We start from the raw sequence: 23,063 nt of genomic DNA on the forward strand, positions 1-23,063 counted from the left end.
CTTGGACTTCTTTATGTTCAACTCATTGCATGACAAGTTGGAAGTAACTCACAGCGGACACTCCAGCAGGTTTTCTGGTAGTTGTAAATTGCACAGGTGGATATTGCCCGTTCCTTCTCCTGTGACAATGCTGTTGATTTGAACCACCAGAGAGGTGCTGCCTTTGAGTTAGCCTCAAAACTCCCTACAGACTTTGCCACCAGAGCTTCCTTCTCATGATCACAGTGGAGTAAACCCAGGATCTCAGAGAAGCCTGCCTGTATTTATGATTGCAGAGACAGCCCATTTCACGGAATTGTTCAGCAGAAATGAGGATAACAAGGTGGCAGTGGGGTTCTTTTTGACCAGGTGAAATTGTCAGTTGCATTAAGAGATGAAATTGCTGCATAAGGAGTACGTTCCCCCATTGCACTGTGTCCAGAGGAAATTAATATCCTGTTTGGGAAAGATGTGTTCATTAGCAGTAGACTTTTTCACTTAACTTGCCTGGGAAAATGGAAGGCCCTATCAACTGTAGGGTCAGACCTTAACAAATGGTAAATTAGTTTGGTGAATTTTATATTCACGGTTCATAGTGCACATTGTAACGTAGGAGTCTCTTCTACTCCCACCTGAAAAGCTCGAGTTGTTCTCGTTTACTGCCCACCTCACCTGAAAGTTCTATATTTATTTCTAATTTTGTGAGATTTTGGGGGGAAATATGATTGAAATTATTCTTCCTATGTTAGGAGTTGAGCATACAGGTACTTTTTATAAAGAGAATTATATTCCTACACTTTTCTATTTTCAAAGGAAGTTGCCTTATACTGCTGCTGCTACCACCACCCATTGCGGTTGAGTCAGAACCAACTCAGCTGACCTTCCAGTGGGTTTTCAGAGGCTATAAACTGCACTGGAGCTGATTGCTCATTGTTCAGTCACGGAGTAGCTAGTAGCTAGTAGCTTGGAACCACTTGCATTTATATTGATAGCACAACTCCTTATCCACTATGTCACTAGACCTCTAGTTGCTTTATTTTTTGCTGTTGTTAAGTGCCATCTGGCTGAGTATGACTCATACTGACCCTGTGAACAGCAGATCTGAACCTGTCCTATCCTGCGCCATCCTCACCTCTGACACACCTGAACCCATTACTACAGTTACTGTGTCAGTCCATCTCATGGATGGTTTTCCTTTCTTTGGCTTACACCCACTTTTCCAAGCATAATGATCTTCTCCAAGAAATAAGCTTTCCTAACACCAAATGTGTGAGAGGAGAAGCTCACAACTTTGACTCCAAAGAGTATTCCAGCTGTTCCCTCTCCAAGACATAACTGTTTGCTCTTTAGACAGTCCATGAAGTAGTCACTTCATGGGATGCTCTCTTCCAACACCACAGCTCAAAGGCATTCTTCTGTCATCCTTATTCATTGTCCAGCTTTAGGACGCATAGAAAGTGATTGAAAAGATCATGGCCTGAATCAGGTGTACCTCAGTCTTCAAACTGAAATCATTGCCCTTCTGTAATTTGGAGAGGTCCCCGACAGTAGGCTTGCCCAATGCAATATGTATCCTGATCTCCTGACTGCTGGTACCAAGGGTGTTCCTTGTAGATCCAAGTAAGATGAAATAATTGACAACTTCAATCCTTTCTCCACCTATCATGAGATTGCTTATCAGTCTAGTGGTGGGGATTTTTGTCTTCTTGATGCTGAAATGCTGTCCATATTAAAGGTTGTAGTCCTTGATTTTCTGCAGCAAACAGGTGCTTTATAGGAATTGCTTTTTCCTTGTTTCAGAAAACAGAAAGGGAGAATGTGGGAACATGTGCAGTTGCCAGAGATTTCATTATTATCTGTTGATCTAAGTTCCTGGACTGTCTTGTACAGATTTATTTTTCGTACTAACATAAGGAGATGTCTTTCATACAGTTATTGCCACTTTGGAAGTTTCTTGTGTCACCTACCTTTGTGTAATGAGTAAGGTGAACTTTTCAAATAGTTTCTGTTTGTCTTTTCTACCTCCCCTTTCTTAATAAGTAACTGGAAACAGTATCATTCCAAAAGTTCAAGTTGCAAAGGTAAATATTTGAATAAAGAATTACTTTGCCTTGATAAAGAAAGAAATGACACAACTGATTTGTGAATGTGCTGGTTTCTTTTTTATGCACTGATACTGACTCAAGGTATCAAGTCAGGGTCTTAGGGAGCTCTGGTAGTCCAGTGGTCCGAGCTGCATTGCCAACCAACGGGCATGTGATTCAAAGCTGCTCCACTAGAGAAAGATGGAAAGTTTCCTCCTGTGTAAATTAATGCCTCTGAAAACCTGCTGAAGGACCAGTTGCGAGACGGTTCCAACTGGATGGTATTTAACAACAAAAACAGTCGTATCAGTCCAAGATCTTAGGGAGCTCTAGTGGTGTGGTCCATGGAGAGTTTTCCTGCTAGCCCAAAGGCCATGCCTGTTTGGCAGACCTAATCCACTAGCAGTTCCTCTGGAGAAAGATAGACAGTCTCCTCCCGTGTGGTACAGCCTCAGAAAATGCAATGGAGAGTCAGCTATGAATCAGTTCTGACTCAATAGCAATGACAAAGAGTTGGTGTGCCTTTATGTTTTATGCCATTCCTTAGCTAAGCTAAAGCTTTAAGCAAATATGTATGTTCTTGTTATTTCTATTAATAGCTTATATTAAGGAAATGGATGTTACCCCAAAGAGCTTAAATAAAAAGTAAGGATTTAACACATTCTTACTTGGATGTCTAAAACCATTTTGAATACTAATGGCCTATAAATACTGCCAAGAACTGAAATAATTTTACAGAAAGTTTTGGAATGTACTGCTTTGTTAAAGCATCATTCAGGTGACATCGATTTTTAAATGGAAATGTTCAATGAACAGCGGAGAAAGCTGTTTGGAATCACTCCACTTCCTCTTGCCTGCTTTCTGGCCATTGCTTTATTAATTATCAACCTTATTGAAAAATAAGTGGAGCACAGGAAAAACGAATTCAGATGGTCCAATTGTAAATTCTTAGTAGCTTGATCAGTAACATTGATCAGAATGGTAAGAGAATGTAAACTGTAGCACTGGCTAGAGGAGGATTTTCTCCCCTCCCCCATTTTATAATGAAGTCAGGGAATTATTAATCAGTATAGTCCTTAATTTTTGAGTATATGGTAAATACAGGATTGAAAAGAAGCAAAATTCCCAGATCAGCTACCAGAGAAAAAGCAATAGCAATAGAAGTACAAGAAGTCCTGGGATGAGGACATATTTGGGTTACAGTGAACCACATTTATGATCATCTGGTTTTCCGGGGTTTTGATTTTTATGCATCATATCATTATTGATATGTACTAAATATAGTGCTGTAGAGTATAATTTGCACGTCACATCATATGTGTAAGTTTATAAGTAATGCTCCAAGTCTCCAAAGACAAAAAAATGAGTTTTTATAAATATCAATTTTTAAAAAGCAATATAATGAAAACTATTTTTTAAAATTATCTAGTTTATATTAAAACCAACTTACATCCACCAGATGCTCCACTGGAGAAGGAGGGGCAGTCTCCTCCTGCGTCAGCTGGATCCAATTTTGTGGTACACAAGAAGGAAAAAACAAAAAACAAACAGAAAGAAACACACCAATTTGCAATGCCATCAGTGGCAAGGAAGCCTATTCCAAGTTGGGAGTATACTGGTACAAGGTAGAGCCAGTGATATAATGTGTTTGCTGACTGCATACCAGTGTAGAGGAAAACCTCTTATTTACTGAGTGCTGGGATCCGTTGATACTGACATTTCTGTGATCAATAATTTTCATGTGGCCACTATTGTCAAGTAGCTCATGGCTGGTTGTTAAAGTTTGTTGTTGTTGTTGTGTGCCCGTCAAGTCGCTTGTGACTCATAAGGACCCTTTGTACAATAGCCCTAAACCCTGCTCTATCCTGTGCCAATCGCACTGCCTCTGACACACCCATCCCGATTACCCCAGTCACTGAATCAATCCACCTCATAGAGGGTCTTCCCCTCCTGCGCCGTCCCTCCACCCTCCCAAGCATGATGTCCCTCTCCAAGGACCTGTCCCTCCTTACAACATGTCCAAAGTATGTCAGACGAAGCCCCAGAATCCTTGCCTCCAAGGAGCAGCCTGGTTTAACGCTCTCCAGGATGAATCTGTTTGTTTTCTTGGCAGTCCATGGTACATTCAATACTCTTCTCCAGCACCACAGCTCAAAGGCATCAATTCTCCTTCTATCCTCCCTAGTCATTGTCCAACTCTCTGATGCATAACAAATGATTGCAAAGACCATAGCCTGTATCAGATGCACCTTAGTCTCCAGAGTGACACCATTGCTCTTCAGTACCCTGGAAAGGTCCCTAACAGCAGACTTTCCCATCGCAATATGTTTTTTATTTCCTGGCCACTGCTTTAGCCAAGCAGACTAAAGTTATTAACAATCTCAATCTCTTCACCATCCATCCTGATGCTACCAATTGGTCCAGTGGTGAGAATCTTTGTCTTCTTGTTAAAGCAGACTTACTTATTAGTAGGACTGCAATCACTGGAGATATTATTGACTGTTTAAAATAAATAATTAGAAAGCAATGCAAACTGGAAGATAAAATGAGAAAAATGTGCCGTTTGTATCTTGATTAGACTAAAAATGTTAACATAAGATACAAGATTCTGAAATCCTACATTTGAAAGATTTGCCTGTTGCTTTAGTAAACAGTACATTCCTGTTCCTTAAACTGAAAGAATGACAACTCTCAAACCCTGCTGTTGCTTGTCACTAGAATCATGCTGACTTCACATGAGCACCTGAGCCTAGTTATATTTAAAGGATTAAGGCATTGAGTTCTTCTTGCAATATATAATTCTCGGTTGTCTTGAGATGTAAGAATGATATAGGAAAGTGAGTTGAGCCCTTGACTACAAAAGATCGCTCACAAGACCATTCTTTTGCATCTCTTGCTTGCAGTTTTGCTTACACTGATGCTTACACTTTGACCTCATCAGCTTCATATTCAAATTGATCAGTAAATGTTGGTCTCTATTCATGTGGAACAACAGGAAGGAGAATCAGGAAGAGGGGGCTATGAAACGGTGGCTAAACGTATTTTTAAACAACAGTTTCTTTGCCAAAGAAGATTCCATAGAAGAGTCTTGGTCAAAAGAGGGGGAAATCGAGAACAGAGCTTCAAAAACTCATGGACTGAAAACTATCTATCTGGAACCTAGGCGGGTGCATAATACAATATTTAACTCTGAGATAACATTGAAACCTTAAACAAAAAAAATAGACCTCAACATCATCTTAAACCAGAACTAATTTAATGAGAGAGAGGGAAAAAATGTTTACCTTTAGCATTTTACTCTTTTAAGACTTATCTGTCATATTGACATCAATTTAAAAGATAAAATAGGAAACCTTAGGTACAGTGAGTTTGTTAATAGAGAAGGAATAACTTAAGAGAGTGATGATAGTTACATAGTCCAAGATGTAATCAGTGTCACTAAATTGTATGCATGTGAACATGTGAGCTGGTGTAAGTTTTTTAGTGTGTGATTTCAACAGTATTCACAAAATAAATACAGTTTAGGGGGGAAATAGACTAAGCTTACTCTTGGGCTTCTATGAGGAAATTTTTGCTTTCTGGTTTGAATCTATAGATGTGAAAGCTTCTAAGACTGAAAAGTGAGACCCACTAACATATTTATGTCTCTTAGGTTATAATCACCAACAGATGAATGAAGGACAAAGACAAAAATCTTCTGAATTCTACAACCGCACTGCATCAGAATCCAATGTCTACTTGAATAGTTTCCGTTATCCAGATCACAGCTACAAGGACCAGGCCTTTGATACGTTGAGCCTGGACAGCTCTGACAGCATGGAGACCAGCATCTCTGCCTGCTCCCCTGACAATATCTCTAGGTAAGAGATAGTCATCAGTAAGTTTTCTGATTTAGAAAAGAAAGCATTTCTTGATTATAAATATTAAAGTCATCAAATTGAAGTAGTATATGTTCACAAGTCCAAATTGCTCAAACCCAAAGATTTTAAAATATTTTACAAGAATTACAAATTTTACTTTGAGGAAAGAAAGATAGTTATAGAGAAAAGACAATCTAATATCATACGGCCTTTGTAAGTAATTTTATATTCCATGTAACCTTGCCAGTCAGACATTACATTGCCCTTTCTCTTCCTTTGCCTATATCTGTACACTTGAGCTTATATTTAGACTGTATTTCAAAATGGATTTCCCTCTGTGGTGCAGTTTTTATTAACAGTGGATTTGACGGAGAAAAGAAATAATTTTTAAAAATTAGATGTCACAACCTTAAAGGATTTTTATTTTTTTACATCCTTATGTTTCAATGGCCATAAGGCCTGTTTTAAATTGTTGCTGGTCAAACATTCTTCTAGGTCGTATAGCCCTGGTGTGTCCACTTGCCATACAGAGGTAACTTGTGGTTGCTGTAAAGCTGAACACTGTGACACTGATGTGTCAAATGTGGTAACAGTTACCCATGGTGGACAGTGCTTGGTGTTGCTCCCTGGCTACAAGCTTGGAAGCAGGAGTGGCATCCACTTCCATAAATAGCTTGCCTCCAGAAACCCTATGAACCTGAAGAAAGGATGAAAGTCACACACGCAGGTGTCAAAGACTTTTGTTCATAGGGTTTCTACGAGTCGCCTACGGTTCAGCGGCACTCAACAACAGAAACAACATGTTTCGATGGGTTGGAGGGATAACCCAAGAAAGGAAGACCCTTGATGAGATTGATTGATTCAGTCACTCGGGTGGTGGGGTTAGATGTGTCAGAGACAATAAGGTTGTACAGAATAGAGCAGGGGTTAGGGCTGTTGTACATAGGCTCGCTTTGAGTCACAAGCAACTCCATGACACAGAAAAACAACAACCTGTTTTGATGAAAGGAAGGCTTTACCTGTTATATTATTTTTAGTAAGAATTTTATCACTCATTTGGGTTTATACTTTGAGGAAAGAAGGACAGTTATACAGAATTAGGGGCAAAGACACATCTAAAAGGCAGATCTCATCATAAAACTTCTCTTCAGAAGCTTTGATGGTACCTATTACCTACTGAATAAAGTCAGACACTAGATGTGGGTATATCCAGGTTCAGCTTAGCTCCACTTTCATTCTCTCCTCTTGACTCACTAAACATAACTACTCATTATTTGAAACTATGAATTCTAAGATCTCTGTGTTTTTAACTGTATTGTCCTAGCCCTGGAACTGGTACTTTGCTTATTCATTCATTCTTTAATACGCTCAGTCATTCCCGCCAGTACTTCCAGAATGCTCTGCAGAAAGGAGAGGCTGAAGTGGGCTTCTAGTCACTGGCCAGACCCGAATATGGGCAGCTCCATCCAACTCTGTGCTCAGTGATAACATTGCTAACTCTGGTGGCCTAATGGATAGAGAGTTGCATTGTCCATCCAAAGATGGCAGCTTCAAATCCACCAGTAACTCTGTGGAAGAAAGATGGACTGATTCCAGCCTCTAAAAAGCTCACTGGAGGGTCAAGCTATGAGTCTGTTCTCACTCTACAGATAGCGGAGGAGGAGCTTGAAATTGGCATTATTGCAATATTGATGACACATAAATTGGCAAACACTGTACAACAAGTTCTGACCCTCACACCTCCTCCACTCGGCATCTCACAGAGCTGATTTACCAGCACACCACTGGCAATGATTGGTTATTATGTAATTTGCCCGCTTATTCAACCAATATTTAACTATAGTGCCTGATATTGCAAAGTATCTTTACCTATACTCACTCCCTGGCTCACCCTACACTTCAGTTTTAGTCTAGAGAAATCCTCCTCCTCTTTCAAGCTCAATTGTAAATTAGAATCATATAAATTCTTCTCCCTTTAGATCTCTCTTCTGCATTCCCATAGCATTTGATTTTCTTCTTCTATTACAGCCCTAATCACATTCTTTTCAATTTGTCTTGAATAATTAATTTGCCAATTCCTCTGTATCAAATTATCTTTTGGTTTACACACCCATAAGGGATCTGGCATATTATAAATAGCCAATAAATATTGACTGAATGCATACCTGGGAGTATAGTAAAGTGGACATAATTTTAATTTTTCTCTGTTACTCTGTTTATCCAATATATCCTAACTGGCAGAGAGCCATTTTTTATTCCCACTCCAGAAATAGCCAAGATTCAATAAGTGTTAATTGAATACTTCTGAAGAAACTCTTTTATAATTACCATCAGATGAACGTCCCTGTATTGCAGTGAATCAAACAGGCTGGGGATAACCTGGTCATTTTTGGTGCTGCTAAAACAGAGCATAGCATTGCTTTTGCTAGACTTACTGATCTGATGGAGAAAAGTTAGACTCCTGAGATTAGATCCTTTAGTTATCCCTCACGCCTGGAACAAAATTTCTCCGAGTGGCTTAACTGTAAGCTAACCAAAATGTAAGCCTATAAATTGAACAATAGCACCAAGGATGCACTCAGAAAAAACAACCATATAAGGTTTAAAAGCAGCATTTCCCAAGGATAAGGCCCAGAGATCAGGAAGGGGTTGTCGTTGTTGCTGTTGTTAGGTTGTCGAAACTAGTGTGTCTTATAACGACCCTATGAACAACAGATCTGAACCCTGCTCTGTCCTGAGCCATCCTCACACTTCCTGACACACTAGAGACCACTGTAGCAGTCACCGTGCCAATCCACCTGGTTGAGGGGCTTCCTCTCTTTCACCGACCCTCCGCTTTTCCAAGCATGGTTCAGAAAGAGGTAGGAGAGAGATATTAATGGAAACTAGAACCCCAGGGAAGAAGTAGAGAGAGTGTAGTCACATTGTGAGAAATAGTATTGTTATTAATGGTATAAAACAAAGTGTGTATGAATGGTAGCAGAAATGGAAGATACTCAGTGAAAGGAACTGAGTCAGTGGCTGCAGCAGCACAGTGAGCTCACGGATGGCAGGACTCATGAGAAGGTGAAAGATGGGGCTGCATTTTGTCCTTTTGTACATATGGTCTCTATAAGTCAGAACCAACTCCATGGTGGCAGACAGCAATGTCCCTGTGGTGAACACCCGAGAGCTTGACTGTTTTCATTTCCTATTTTTGAGCTGTTTTTAGTAAATTCGTACCTTTTCTGTGCTTTCCTTGCTTAGGTTTTTCCTCCTTCATTTTTAGCTTCTTGCCTCTTCTCCAAATATCAGAAGTAAATATGTAACTTTCCAGATAATTATTTCTACTCTCACATCACATTTAATGTGGTAAATGAGTGCCAGCAATTACCTACAATGGGACCATTTTGAAATCAGATCAGGAGACGTAATCAGACTTACTACCACTCAAAAAAAAAATTGCAAAAGTGGAAAATGAGAATGGTTTCCATATTAAAAATATAGCATTATTGAGGAATCACCATTTTTGGCAAGTATTTTCATGGGACCATGATCATTCCACACAGAACTTTCTAGTGGCTCTAACCCTCAAAGAAACTAATCAGCACAGTTGACTGTTTTTACAAGGGCATTTGTGCTGTGAGCTACTGTGGATGAAGGGGAAATAAATGAAGCTGCAATAGAAGACAACTGTGAATAATCTATGATATGGATTGATTCAGTGACTGGGATAATCGGGATGGGTGTGTCAGAGGCAGTACGATTGGCACAGGATAGAGCAGAGTTTAGGGCTGTTGTACATAGGGTCGCTATGAGTCGCAAATGACTCGACGGCACATAACAACAACAACAACAAAATAAAGAGAGAAAGAGGCAGTTCCCTCTTTTACCAATGTTCCCACCATAGAATGATTATTTGGAAGACGTAGGATCATGCCATCCTAAAACAAGTTCACTGCCATTATTATGATGGAAAATATATGTTTGTTTTGTTTGTTGATTGCCTTCGCATCGAGCACGACTCATAGCAACCCTATGAAAAAAAGGCCAGAAGCCGTTCTATAACTATCATTTATCAAAATTAAAAGAATTTCCAGAGGCATGTTGTTGAGGAAATGGAGGCCACTCCTGCTTCCAAACTTGTCTTAAACTGGAAGCTCCACAACAAGTAATAAGACTCAGGCTTAAAATGTGCATTATTGAAAACTAGCCTTAATTGTTTGAGAAATAGTATAAAAAGAAATAAAAATCTAACAAATTGTCCTGCTTATTTAAAAAAATACATTCATATGCTGAAATGATATTTTATACTAAAGAGATAATTCTATGCTTAAATTCTAATGATAGGAATTTAGTCTCGTGGTTTATGATGTCATAAAAGTCACTTGTAGAATTACAGTATTATTCAGAAATGTAAATCTGCCCTTTACTTTTTGTTGAGACATCATTTTTTTCTTAATGGGTCTACCAGGGAATAGCATGGGTCAAGCAGTATTTTTGTCTTTTCAGCTTCATTACTTACACTGTAAACAAATGCATAGATTGGAAAGCAGGTCTTGGGTCTTAGAAAACAGGCAATTTAGTTTTAATTTTGCACTAAAGGTAATTTAATTCTGTATATCACCTGAATACCTACAATGATACGTTATTAATACAATTGCTAGTATTGACTTGCTGTGCCCTGACGTCATGCTCATACTTTGAGAAAATATTTGCTGTGTGCTATAGCGTTGATTCCAACTCATAGTAACCCCAAAAATAGAGTAGAACTGCCTCAAAGAGTTTTCTTAGGAGTAGTCTTTATGATAGAAGATCACTTATTCTCACACAGAATAGCTGAGTGTGCTCAAACTGATAACTTCTTCCATTAACAGCTCAGCCCTTAAATATTACAAAACAATGACTCCTTGAAAGAATAAATACTAGGGACATTGATACATTTTTTTTCATTATAGCTTCCTCTTGTTGTTGTGTACCATTGATTTGGAACCGACCCGTAGAGGGTTTTCAGAGACAGTTAATCGCATGTGGGAGGAGATTGCCCATCCTTCTCCTGTGGAGCAGCTGATGGATTCGAACCACATGCCTTTGAGATTACAGTACAGATTCTTACCACTAGGCCACCAGAGCTCCCTAGTATAGTTTAAGAAGAAAAATACTAAAAGTGTGGCTAGAGGCAGAGAAACATGGCATTAGATATGAAGAGGAATAAGATATGGTTGAATTGGTTTTAAGAGCCACATTAATCAAAATGTCAAGTGCTTCTAGTCACTTCACTTTAGGCAGTGACCTAATGGCAAGCAGCTATGCTGCAATCCCAAAGGCACGTGGTCCGAGGCCACTGAAGAAGGATGGGCAATCTCCTCTCGTGTGATTAACTGCTTCTGAAAATTCGCTGGAGGATCAGCTATCAGCTGATTCCAGCTCTATGGCACTCAACAACAGCAACAAAATTGTAGATAGCCAAAGTGGGTAGATGCATTTCCTTCTAGGAAATTTTTTTCAGAAGATAGAGCAAAATAATGATTTCAGAGGTCACAACTAAGTTTCAAAAAGACCAGGTTGCTAGTAGACTGTGTGGAAATGAATGAGAAAGTGTTAGAGAAAAGTTTGTATATGAAAAGAGCAGGAGTGGTATCCACTTACTGAACAACATGCCTCCAGAAACTCTATGAACTTTGATAAGTGTCCATAGTTGTGGAGGGGCTTCAGGCCTTTTGTTCATAGGGTCACTATGAGTCATGCTCAACTCGAAGGCACAGAAGGAGCCCAGCACGCAGGTTCCCCCATTCAGGCAGCAGGTCTTGTTTAGCTTTTCACTGTCCTGGATGCCTACGGACGTCACAAAGTGGAAAGGCTTTAGCTGATAAGCAGGCTCCTCCTGGGCCCGAAGGTTGGTGGCTCCCGAGACAGTTTTGCAAACTCGTAGGGGCCCAACCCCGCAACCAATCCCAGTTGAAAGGCCACGATGAAGATAAATCATCCTAGAGGAGAGGCGCTCCATCTTGCAACAGTCCACACAGGGAGAAAAATGTTAGTGTGGTTTTCACGTTGACTCAGTTATTGCCAAAACTCTTCAAGGCAAACATTCAGTTCCTAAAGTGAAAAAGGACAATGTAAACCAGAAAATATCCCGATTAGAAAACATGGCTTCACCAGAGGTCAGGGGTCCCAGGAGACCCCACCATCTATCACCTGAGGCTCATCACCAAGGACAGTGCTTTCGGAAATGTGCTTATAAAATTTTTTTCTATTAGTTTTGCTTTTGTCTTTACCTCAAAGTGAACTATCTAAAATAAAATTGATTTAAAATAGTACTTTAATCACTGATTTAAATATTACTGGAAGAGACTATCACCCAACATTGAATACCCTCAAACCTGCCACTTAGATTCACTTAACCTTTGATGAAAATTTTATTTTCTGTTTTGAACAATTTTATTAAAGTTGCTTAGATTGAAAAGAAATCTTCATCGTGGAAATAGCAGAAAACATGACTTAGTAGAAAAAGTAGGTACACCTGGGCATCCGTATAACATTAGCAGTCATTCTGTCAGGCCCGTCAACATTCGCCCAGTGGTGGCATATGAGATCACGCCTGCCATCTGACGAGGAAGTTGGAGTTGGAGCAATGGCAGGAAGCCTCACTCCTCTCGTGATTTGGATGAACTGGAGAAAACAATGATAACTGTCATGTGCTAGAAGTGTTGTTGTTTAATGCCTCTGTGTAGGTTCTGATTCATAGTTACCCTGTGTACAACAGACCAAAGCCCTGCCCAGTACCGCACCACCCGCACAGTCACTGCTCTGCCTGAACCTGTCATGGCAGCCACTCTGTCAATCTCTGACGGAGAGTCTTCCTTTTTCGATGACCCTTGCCTTTACCAAGTGTGATGCACTTCTCCAGAGACTAATCCCTCCTGACAATATGCCCGAAGTATGTGAGACAAAATCTAGCCATCCTTGCTTCTAAGAAGCACTTCAGCTGTACTTCTTCCAGACAGATTTCTCTGTCCTTTTGTCAGCCCATAGTATATACTACGTACTCTTCACCAACACCACAACTCAGAAGCATTCGTTAGAAAACTTATCTTCAGTTCTTTCTTATTTCCCCACATAGGAGGTGCTAGGCCAAGTGGCGTTTTATTTGTTATTATCTTCACATGCTATGATGTACACAAGGCTAAGTATTTTTTTGTGTGTACTATGAAGTTGACTGTGACTCATAGTGACCCTATAAATAAGACCTGTGAACAGCAGATCTGGACTTGGCCCTAACTTTTTACATCTCATCATCTCCAATATGCTTGAGCTCATTGTTTCAATTACCATGCCAATCCATCTTATTGAGGATCTACAAGTCTAAATAGTTGTTGTTGTTGTTGTTATTGTTGTGTATCATTGAGTCAGAACTGACCCATAGCTGACCCTCCAGTGGGTTTTCGCAGGCAGTTAATCTCACAGAAGGAGATCACCCATTCTTACACACACACACACACCCGGAGCAACTGAAGATAGAAACTGTGCATTCAGAATTTCAGCGCAGGTTCTTACCACTAGACCACCAAAGCCAAATACCTTTCCTTAAATTCTTGTTGTAATTGCACAGGCTTTTCACTGTAGAGACTATTCTGACAGGGAGGGTAAAAAGCTATTAAATGGCAACAACATGGTATAGCAACAACAGTTTTGTTGAATTAAAGTTGCTTAAATGTGAAGGAATTGTTTAAAACAGCAGTAGCAAAGATGATTACACCGAACAAGTGTGTGTCTCTGGATAAAAAGAATTTTTTTCTTTTTTTCTTTTTTTTTTAAAAGAAGATTATTTTAGAAGTAAGTAACCAAATCCACTGTCATGGAGTTAAGTTTCAACTCATAGTGAAGACCCTCCATCAGTTTTCCAAGGTTGTGAATCCTGACTGGAGGAGACTGCTCATCTTTTTCATGGCAGTAGATTCGAACTGCTCACCTTTCAGTTAAGATCTCAGAGTTCATTGTTGTTGTTTTTAGGGGACATTGAGTTGAGTATGACTCAGTGTGACCCTATGAACAACGGACCTGAACCCTCTTCTGTGCCATCCTCTTTACCCCTGACACATTCGAGCCTGTTGCTGCAGTCCCTGTGTCAGTCCATTTTGTTGAGGATCTTCTACCTTTCAAAGCATGAGTTCCCTTTCTAAGACATAGCACCTCCTAGAAACATGTTCAAGTATGAAAGATAAAGCCTCAACATCCTTGCCAATACCACAACTCAAAGGCACTGATTCTTCTTCTGTCCTTATTAATTAATTGTCCAACTCAGTTTTATCAACAGTGATTGAAAAGACCATGGATTGAATTAGGTGGATCTTAGTCTTTAAAAGGTATCATTGCTCCTTAGTACTTTGGAACGGTCCTTGACAGCAGATTTTTTCTGAATACAATATGTCCTTTGTCTTCTTGACTGCTGGTACCAAGGATTCAAGTTGATGCTGGATTCAAGTAAGAGGAAAGCATAGACATTTTCAGTCTTTTCTCCATTTATCATGATATTGCCTATTGGCCCAGTGGTGAGGATTTTTGTTTTCTTGGTGTTGAGGTATAATCCATATTGAAGACCAATTACTTCCTCAGAGAAGCTGAAACTATTTCCAAGTTAATTGTATACATGAGACGTGCCTGAAGCTGAAACTATTTCCAAGTTAATTGTATACATGAGACGTGCCTGATCATAGACAACTCAGTACATACAGTAGAAAAAAATGGTTTGGTGCTGTTATGTGACTTGCAGGCTTATTATAGGCTTTATCTATCGTACAATGATGTTAGCCTCTTTCTCTTCCATAAAATCAGCTATTCTCAATGAAGAGGAATAAGAACTCCTGCACAGACGTTAAAGAATATATATATATTTTTTTTAATTTTAATTCTCACTTGCTGAAGAAAGTAGGATTCGTTTTCTTGTATCTTCTGTAGCAACTAGTTGAAATAATGAGAAGAAATTCCTGTTCTTCTCTTTTTCAGGAGAAGAAAACAAAACACTTGTCCAAAAATTGGCACAGGAAACGTTGTAAAGAATTGTTATTGACCTTGTAAAGATCCCAGTAATCCTCAAGCTTTGACTCTCACTGATGGATGCATGTGGTTAACAATGTGACCCTAAAATAATCCTGTTAGATATAAAAAAAGAGCATGAAGGCACGAGGGAGAGAAATAAAGAAAGGAATTGGTCCCAAGAAACGAACAGGCCTTTATTGCGCGGTCTGAGAGGGACGCCAAGTGATCCAGTAGCATGACATGCAGACAGAATCAAAATGGTGCCCGGGCAGTTTGGGAGGTTCTCTTTTTCTAAGGGTCCTGGGGAGGACTAAGATGGTACTTCTTAGAATTTGGTGTGTTAATTAAGTTAGGTTTTAGCTATTTTTAAGCAAGCTCAGACTTTTATCAGCATCCATTGTCTGGTCTGGTCTTTGATATGGCCAGCTTAGGTGTTATCAAGTTTCTCAGGAAGTGATCAAGCTTGGGGGTGGTGGGGTAACTGCTAAATTCTTCCTTCAAATCCTCCATCTGTTAGTCTTGTGGTACTGCTGCAGTCAGTTTTCTTGTCAAAGGAACTTTGACCCCTGGGTTTAAGCCATCTTAGATGTGATTTGGTAAAAAAATATAAAACAAAAAGAAGTTCTAACTGCATAGTCTGTAGAGAGTTGTGCTGGTGGTAACCCAAAGGCAGAACCTTTTTAGCAGTTCAGATCCCCCTGTGGCTCTGAGACAAAGATGGGCAGTCTCATCTAGTATGATTTACAACCATACATACCCATTGAACCAGTTCTGATAAGCAGCAGTTTGAGTTTTGGGAGTTAAAGCTGAGGTGAGTCACTGTCATTTTCAGTTTTCAGAGTTGAGTTGACAGATCTCACCAGACCAATGACTGTTAATTAACATCTGTAAAATGTATATGGTCTTATCATACACCTACTTTGAACCTGTGTGTGTGAGAGAGTCTTAGCGTCTGTAACAGTATCTTTGAACCACCTTTGTGTTTTACACAGTGCCAGTACTTCAAATATTGCCAGGATAGAAGAAATGGAGAGACTTTTGAAACAGGCTCATGCAGAAAAGACAAGGCTGCTGGAATCCCGGGTAAGCTTCTTGCCCTCTGTTAAAGGTCAGTAAGGAGCCAGGGGAACCCTGTGTTAGCAGAGGACCCCACTCCCCTCAAGTATTACTGATGTGCTCAGCCTTTCTCAGCCTTAGTTTTGTTTTCTGATAAGCCTGGAGTTAGACTGAGGATTTCTAAAGGTTCTCCATTCTGCACTGCACTTTTCATGGTGCTTTATATGTTACCTCCCCTTCGAATGCTACTTTGTGTTCCCACGAGGAAGGAGGGGGAATGTCAAGTCTGTACACTTCCCTGTGCTTGCCACTTGGTCTTAGCTTCACCATTGTACTATCAAAAATCCCACGGTATTTGACCCTGTTTCTAGTGGGAATATGAACTTCCTTAGAATCCCCCAAAATGCCTGTGCATCCTGCCTCAAAGGGCACCTCCTTTCCTTTTCTCACCACCCCCAGGCTTCCTGTGAGGCCTTCCTCAACAACAGGAACTGGGGGAGGACCCCGGCCCTCAGCTGGAGGGTAGCACTTGAAAGGATACATCCAACGCCTAATTTTGGGGGACAATTTGAAAAGCTTCATATTGAAATACAGAGAGTTATGACTATGAACTTAAATAACTGAATTCAGTCACTAGCTTGATTTTCCCTGTATGGGTGATGTTTGTTGATTAAACTTTGGTGGGTTTACATGTACTTTCTTTTAAAAACTGTTCAAAAGGTGGTCGTGGCTAGTTTTTGTTGGATTATATAGTCTAAGAAACGTGGCTGTGGCTCAAGAATGGCCTAGTGAGAATTTTCTTCTACGAGATTAGTTGGAATCTTTCCAAGATAACCAATAAGCCCTAAAATAATAACTGTTCTGCCTGATGCTATTTAGGAACGGGAAATGGAAGCCAAAAAACGAGCTCTGGAAGAAGAAAAACGACGCCGAGAACTCCTGGAGAAACGGCTGCAGGAAGAAACGAGCCAGAGGCAGAAGTTAATTGAAAAGGAAGTAAAAATAAGGGAGAAGCAAAGGGCCCAGGTTGGTCGGCCAGTGTGGATGGATAAGAGGAGGCTGCCCCCTAGTGGTCAGGCCTTAGCCGACCATTCTGCATCTGAGCATGCGCTCTCCTGCTCTTGGCCCTGGACATGCTGATGGCCACCGCCACCATGCCAATGTACAGTGTTGTGTGTGTTCATTTTAAAGCTCTAAATGCCTGTTGCTGCTATTATTGTTGTTGTGTGCCACAGAGTCGCCTGCGACTACAGCAACCCCTATGCACAATAGCTCTGAATCCTCCCCTATCCTGAGCCAGTCTCACTGTCTGTGACACACCCCATTTTCCCAGTTACTTTCAGTCCATCTCTTCCATGGTCTTCCGCTCTTGCGCTGTCCCTCCACCCTTTCAAGCATGATTTCCTTCTCCGAGGACTGATCCTGGCAACGTGCCCAAGGTATATGAGATGGAGCTTCAAAATCGTTGCCTCCTACCAACCAAATTATACTACTATCTAGTTATGCTTGTTGTTATGTGATGTGGAGTCGGAACTTACTCCTAGCTGATCCTCCAGTAGATTTTCAGAGACAGTATCTTGCACAGGAAGAGAGCACCCATCTTTCTCCTGCAGAGCAGCTTGTGGATTCGAACTTTGCATGTCTTTGCGTTCGCATCACACCTGCTGTGTAACCACTACACCAGCAGAGCTTTAATCCAGCAATAAGTAGAACATTCTATGAGGGAGGCACTTTCAGCCATTTTTCAGAACACTTCAAAGAAGTAGTTTTGAGGTTTTGGAGAGGAAAGTGGATTTTATTTTCTAGTGCAAATAAATACAACTCCTAAGCTTAAGCCTTTGGTTGACAATGGGAAGAAGTGCTATTCAGTCTTGTTTTTTTTTAGACAGGCATTTCAGAATAATATTATTTCCCAAATTGGTTTCCTACTGTATGTTTTCTAGTTCCTGTGTTTTTCCTATGTTCACTTTGCTACACAAGTTGCAAAACAAGTTCATAACACTTGTGAATGTGAGCAAAATTCAGAGTCACCATTTTAATTTAGCTTTGTGGCCTTGTCTTTGTAGAGTTTGAGCCACTTTCTTGTCACTTGAGCAGCTTATGTGATATGTGTTTTCTGAGAAAATGAAATGTACTTTTACTTAATTTACCTGAACTTTTTTGCCTTAGAGTTAAAACTTACATTAGTTCAACTATAGCTGAAACTCCATTCAGGTTCTGAGGCTGTAATTGCACAGGAAGAAATTTTCCCAGGAGGCACTTAGAAGAGGTGAACCACCCGAGAGGCCTGGCCTCTGGCTTAGCAGCACAATCCCCTACAGAATAGACCACCTGGGCTCCCTAAAGTTTTATGAAGGACTATATCATTTAAAGCTCAAATTGATTTTGCCACTGTTTATGAAACTTAAATATAAAAGGTCCTTTGTTCTTTATAACTCCTGACAGTTTGATATCACACCAATTAAAGATTATTCTTAAGACATTCACTTATCTGTCTAAACCTAGTTATGTCCACAAAGTGTCACAGGATCAAAGATAAAATACTGGGTGAAAGATAGAAATGAAACTTGGCCATTTTATTTAGCTATATCAAGCCTCTTCTGGTGTCTTCATTAGCAGTGAAGGTCAAAAAAACACAATTCCATATTATTCTTTGCAATTGTTAGGTGCTGACGAGTTGAGCATGACTCATAGTGACCCTATGAACAATATATCTGAATGTTGTCCTTGTCCTGCAAATTCCTGATCATCTCTGACATATTTGAGCCCATTGTAGCAGTCATTGTGTCAGTCTGTCTGGTTGAGGGGCTTCCTCTCTTTTACTGACCCTCCACCTTTCTAAGCATGACATCTGTCTCCAAAGAATAGTCTAGCCTAACATGTCCAAAGCATGTAAGACAAAGTTTTGTCTTGAGTCCAGTGAGGACTTCAGCTGCACTTTCTCCAAGACATACCTGTTTGTTCTTTTGACAGTCCATGGAAAAACCAGCACTCCTTTCCAAAACCACAACTCAAATGCATCAAGTCTTCTGTCATCTTTATTCATTGTCCAACTCTCAAATGTGTAGCAAGTGATCAGAAAGACCGTGGCCTGAATCAGGTGCACTTTAATCCTCAAACTGATACTGTTAGATAGGAACTCTTATACACTATTGGTGGGCTTGTAAAATGGTACAACCAGTCTTGAAGGCAGTTTGGCATTTCCTCCAAAAGCTGAACATAGAAATTCCATATGACCTAGTTATCCCACTGCTAAGAATATACCCCAAGGTAAATAGAACTGAGAGACAAAGAGAGATTTATACACCAATGTTCTTAGCAGTGTTATCCACGATCCCCAAGAAAATGGAAACAGCCTAAATGTCCAACCATAATTGAAAGGATTGAGAAATGATGGCACATTCACATGATGGAATACTACGCAGTCCTCAGGAGCAATGAATTGGAAAAATACTACATAACTTGGGAGGGACTAGATAGCATTATGCTGAGTGAGCTAATTCAGTGTCATAATGACAAATACTGGATAAGACCATTATTGTAAAAATAGAAAAATACTAGTAAAATGTGTATGGGGATCCGAGGGGTGGGAGAAGAGGGTGAGGATCAGCAAGGGGGACATCATAGGGTCACACATGGTGGGTAGAGGAAATGGGGGTAAAGAAATGAGAAAAATCTGACAGGAATCTGGTAAAACAGGATAATGGTGGGCTTGGTTCAATGGTGATTCATTTTATAAAACACAGTGAATGAAAATAATTGTATGAAATTCAGTGTGAGTAAGAGATAGTGTGAAACACATTGTATATGAACTTTATATGCAAACCAATATAAAACAAAAATTTTTTAAAGACTACACAAAATACTGATATTGTTTGAAGAGGTCCCAGACAGCAGGCTTTCCCAATGCAATATGTCTCCCGATCTCTTGACTGCTGGTATGTTGATTGTAGAGCCAAGTAAGACAAGTTTGTTGACAGTTTCAATCTTTTGTCCATCTGTCATGATGTTGCTTTTCAGTCCAGTGTTGAATTTCTGTCCCTTTTATATTGAGATACAATCCATATTGAAAGCTATATATAGTCTTTGATCTTCTGAAACAAGAGCTGCAAGTCTTCCTCACTTTCAGCAAACAAGGAAGGAGTTCAAATTACACTGAAGGCATTGGCAAAAAAATAAGGCCACCATTATCACTGGGATACCTATTGACATGCTTCAAATAACAGATGCTTCCCTAGATGTGCTCACTATTTTGTGCCAGGAAATTTGGAAAACAGCTACTTAGTCAATTGTCTGGAAGAGATCCATATTTGTTCCCATTGATAAGAAAAGTGATCTCACAGATTATGGAAAATATTGACTTATTAATATCTCATGTAAGCAAAATATTGCTGAAGATGATCCAAAAGCACATAAAGCAGTACATTGATAGAGAACTGCCAGAAGGTTAGGGTTTAGAAGAAGTCATGACACTAAGGATACCATTACTGATGTCAGATGGATTTTGGCTGAAAGCAGAGAATACCAGAAGAATGTCTATTTATGCTTTATTGACTATGCAAAGATGTTTGACTTTATGGATCATAACAATTTATGGTTCATATTGAAAAGAATGGGAATCCCAGAACACTTAATTGTGCACAAGGAAAACTTATACTTACATCAAGAGCTATTGTGAGAACAGAGCAAGGGAACATCATAAGATTTAAAATTAGGAAAGGTATGCGTAAGGATTGTATCCACTCTCCAAACCTATTGAATCTGTACACTGGGCAAATCATTTGAAAAGCTGGACTTTGTGAAGAAGAATGAGGCATCACGATGGAAGGAAAACTCATCAACAACCTGAGTTACGCAGATTAATATGTTAGATCTCCATATGTATATTTAGGTAATTGTCCCTGGTGGAGGTAGTGGTGATATAGTGGAGGGACGGGTTATTTAACAGAATAAAATTAAACATCACTTTAGAATTATTGCTCAGAATAGTATGTGTTTTCAAAGAGTAGATGAACATCCACCACAACCATTACTGAAATAAAAGCCTTCCAGGTGCATCCCCACAGCGCCATTCTGTCCAGCTTTGCTCTTGTTTCTTATTTCTTTGAGCTTCACCTTTCAAACATAACTTGAAAATGGGGGAGGAAATGGCCTTCAGTTCTGTTAAACTGTGTGTATGCTAACATGTTCATTTTTAGGGGAACCAGATGAGAGTTATTTACTGAGGCACATCAGGGCCTGAGATGACTGAAAGAGAATTATTCTGATTAAGTTATAGTAGAAAGAACCTCTTGGAACTTTAAAATAACAGCTTTACTTATAGGGAGCAATCCAGATGTTTCATTTCCTTGGGTTTTTGTTTGTTTTTCGTTAGCAGAAGTTTTATTGTAAAATTTAAAAACGAACCTTTATAAAACATACATGTACAGAAATACATCTAGGATTATATATGCATCTTATTATATGGCATAGGGAGGATAGAAGGAGAATTGATGCCTTTGAGCTGTGGTGCTGGAGAAGAGTGTTGAATGTATCATGGACTGCCAAGAAAACAAACAGATTCATCCTAGAGAGGGTTAAACCAGGCTACTCCTTGGAGGCAAGGATTCTGGGGCTTTGTCTGACATACTTTGGACATGTTGTAAGGAGAGACAGGTCCTTGGAGAGGGGCATCATGGAGGGTGGAGAGACGGCGCAGGAGGGGAGGACCCCCTATGAGATGGATTGATTCAGTGACTCGGGTAATCGTGATGGGTGTATCAGAGGCAGTGCGATTGGCACAGGATAGAGCACGGTTTAGGGCTGTTGTACATAGGGTCGCTATGAGTTGCAAATGACTTGACGGCATATAATAACAAACATAATTTAGCTTTTCCTTTGAGGGGATATACATTATAGAACAGGTATAATTGATTTTAATTTTCTGCTAGTTTATTTACAAATACATTGTTTATTACAAATATATTGTTTTTGTTAAGCTCTGTGTGCCTCTGTTAAACAAAAAAACCCAACCAAATTCATTCCAACCTCAGGTTTATGAAGCTGTAAATCTAATAGGAGGCGACAGCCCATCTGTCGTTCACAGAGCTGCTAGTGGATTCATACTGCACACCTTTCAGTTAGCAGCATGATAAGGTAGCACTACACCAATGTACTCCTTAAAACACTAGAAATTATATATAATTGGACTGTGCTTTCCACTTTCCCAGGCTCGTCCTCTGACACGTTATCTGCCTGTCCGGAAGGAAGACTTTGATTTGCGAAGTCATGTGGAGACTGCTGGCCACAATATTGATACCTGTTACCACATTTCAATCACTGAGAAAACCTGTCGAGGATACCTAATCAAGATGGGAGGGAAAATTAAAACTTGGAAAAAACGCTGGTTTGTTTTTGATCGGAACAAGCGAACATTCTCTTATTACGCAGGTGAGTGGCAAAAAAATTTGATACGTTCAGATCCTTAGCTTAGAAAGTTAAAAGCAGTTTACCTTTAAGTTTGGTGAAAAGAAATAACTGGGTAAAGTAATAGGAGTAATGACAACATTAACTTTGTAGACAATGTTTGTATTCAAATCGTATAGTCTACATATGTGAATTCCTTTACAGAAACCATAAAATACTATAGTCCTTCAAAAAGTAGGAGCTAAAATAAACTCAGGTCCAAATAAATATTAAATAGACTTTTGATAAAAAATATTACCTTTTAAAACACATAGCATGGCCGGGGGTGGAAAGGAAATGACATTTTTGCATTATTTATTCTTGGCCGTATGCATTCCTTACGTCACACTCAAGTAGGTGGCCTCCATTGACAGCCATTCGACTATAGTTTACAAAATTGAATGCTCGTTAAGCAGAGGGGGTGAAACTCCCCAGGCAATGGGTGAATAAGTATTTATGAAATGACTGAAATATTTTTGAGTTCTTTAGATGATGGATTATGAGAAATGTACTCTATTGTGTCTTAGAGAAATACAAGAATGTTAGCATATCAAGACTCATTGCCCTTGGTTAATTCTGATTCATAGTGACCCTGTTGGATAGAGTAGAATTGTCCCATAGG

At 39.7% G+C, this 23,063-nt stretch overlaps 1 protein-coding gene and 1 pseudogene across 2 annotated transcripts in view; one reads left to right on the plus strand and one right to left on the minus strand.

Annotated features, from left to right (window-relative positions):
* PHLDB2 (pleckstrin homology-like domain, family B, member 2) overlaps positions 1–23,063 on the plus strand; it is a 124,047-nt gene that overhangs the window by 95,319 nt on the left and 5,665 nt on the right. For both annotated transcript variants that reach the window (XM_006895341.1, XM_006895340.1), the window contains 4 exons: positions 5,716–5,923; positions 15,934–16,024; positions 16,877–17,023; positions 22,207–22,426. In XM_006895341.1, the coding sequence (XP_006895403.1) occupies positions 5,716–5,923; positions 15,934–16,024; positions 16,877–17,023; positions 22,207–22,426 (666 nt within the window). The remainder of the gene's footprint in view (positions 1–5,715; positions 5,924–15,933; positions 16,025–16,876; positions 17,024–22,206; positions 22,427–23,063) is intronic.
* LOC102860554 lies at positions 11,471–11,884 on the minus strand (annotated as a pseudogene).

Source organism: Elephantulus edwardii, unplaced genomic scaffold (genome assembly GCF_000299155.1).
Source record: "Elephantulus edwardii isolate Elephantulus edwardi_28Jun2011 unplaced genomic scaffold, EleEdw1.0 scaffold00165, whole genome shotgun sequence".
Classification (NCBI taxonomy): Eukaryota; Metazoa; Chordata; class Mammalia; order Macroscelidea; family Macroscelididae; genus Elephantulus; species Elephantulus edwardii.